General features: G+C 43.2%; 1 protein-coding gene across 1 annotated transcript in view; it reads left to right on the top strand.

Moving 5' to 3' along the window:
- LOC101846608 (syntaxin-binding protein 1) overlaps nt 1-1,266 on the top strand; it is a gene marked incomplete at its 5' end in the record, with an annotated part of 28,598 nt that extends 27,332 nt beyond the window's left edge. The window contains 2 exon segments of the mRNA XM_013088619.1: nt 58-212; nt 949-1,266. Coding sequence (XP_012944073.1) covers nt 58-212; nt 949-1,022 — 229 coding nt within the window.
- Between the last annotated feature and the right edge of the window lie 543 nt (nt 1,267-1,809).

The raw sequence follows: 1,809 nt of genomic DNA, 5'->3' as shown, positions 1-1,809 counted from the left end.
CCTCATGTATTGTCCCCCCCCAGTGCACGTATCACCTCATGTATTGTCCCCCCCCAGTGCACGTATCGCCCAGTGGCATCAGGAGAAGGGCAAACAGAGCTACAAGTCGGGCCCTCGTCTCATCGTGTTCATCATCGGGGGCGTGACCTACTCGGAGATGCGCTGCGCTTACTCTGTCACCCAGGCCGTGAAAAACTGGGAAGTTCTCATTGGTAAGTTGTCCAGCCAAGCCCAGCCCACTCTGTCTTTCCACTCTGTCATTCCACTTTGTCATTCCACTCTGTCACTCCACTCTGTCTTTCCACACTCTTGATCTTTACGCTTCTCGCAGCTGTTTGAATCATGGTAGAACCGTTTGAATGGCGTGTGATTTTTGCAAGTAATGGATTTCCGTCAGATTTTTCTCGACACATTATAAAATTAGAGCATATTCTATGTACATATTCTATGTAGTTTAAGTTAGAGTTTTACGCCACTTGCAACACAATGACCTTATTGTGTTGCAAGTGCCGTAAAACTTTTACTGTGGGTGGTTGGCGTGTGCTCTGGTGTGGTTTGCTCCTTCTTTCCTATAAAAAATCTATAGTCTCTCTCTCCCCTCTTTCTCTTTTATGTTTGACTCTTTTGTAACACCTCTAATGTTCAGCTCTTATATGACCTTATTGTGTTGCAAGTGCCGTAAAACTCTTATTGTGGGTGGTTGGCGTGTGCTCTGGTGTGGTTTGCTCCTTCTTTCCTTTGAAAAATCTATTGTCTTTATCTCTCCTCCTTCTTTTTTTTGTTTGTTGCTCTCATGTAACACATCTAATCTTCGGCACTAATATGGCCTTATTGTGTTGCAAGTGCCGTAAAACTCTTACTAAAACCGTCTGTTGTCCCTGACTGACCATCTTGTGTGACCGTCTGTTGTCCCTGACTGACCATCTTGTGTGACCGTCTGTTCCCCAGGTGCCACCCACGTCCTGACCCCCGAAGGTTTCCTGGGAGATCTCCGGAGCCTGAGCACAAGTCAAAGCTCGTGATTTCTCCGCGCATTCCCTCCACTCACTTAGCGTACAATTTACATTTATCTATATCTAGAGAATCAATTGTCACTTCACCCGGGCCCAAAATTATGTATTCATATATGTATAGGTTGTCAGAGAGATGCTCAAATGTACTTTGCCCAGAGAGTAAAGTGTTTTCTGGAGAGAGAGAAAAAAAACTATTTCATTCTTTGGACAAATGGTCGCTTTGAAGCACAAGTGGGCTATCCCGATAAATGCTGTTTTGAGAAAATCAAAGGTAAAGTTTTTGCCCCTTGTTCAGTTTCTTTAAAAGACAAGGAGAGTTTTCTCTATAACCAAACAAATATACACACCAATGGAACTAAACTTCTCCTATAGGTAGGGCAATGCCCACTTTTGGTGTAGGTCAAGATGTCTGGAAACCCCGGAAATCTGGGTTAGCCCGCTTGTCCTTAAAAGTGACCAAATTCAAATTCCAAAGGTCTTTGACCTTTGGAATTTGAATTTTGTTAGGGCTTATAATTACATCTGAACAGGTAGCCGGCGGTCTCTACATATGTGATGTATCTAAATAATCTATGGGCACTTCACCCGCTAGGAAAATGCAGCTCATGTGCGGAAGTGATGGTTTCCCAACTTCCCATCAACAGCTAGATTCTCTCTACTTTTTCTCTTAGCAATATAATTCCTTTCCTGCTTTGTCTTATCCTTCTCTCGCTCGCCAAGAAATGTCCTCTTGGTTTATTTATTTAGGAGAAAAGGAAGGCTTTTTGTCTGTGTTTTTATCCTGGCTGTTATATAT

The sequence above is a fragment of the Aplysia californica genome, unplaced genomic scaffold (assembly GCF_000002075.1).
Source record: "Aplysia californica isolate F4 #8 unplaced genomic scaffold, AplCal3.0 scaffold00776, whole genome shotgun sequence".
Lineage (NCBI taxonomy): Eukaryota > Metazoa > Mollusca > Gastropoda > Aplysiida > Aplysiidae > Aplysia > Aplysia californica.
Note: the sequence above shows the minus strand (reverse complement) of the source record. Positions and strands in the feature narration are given on the sequence as shown.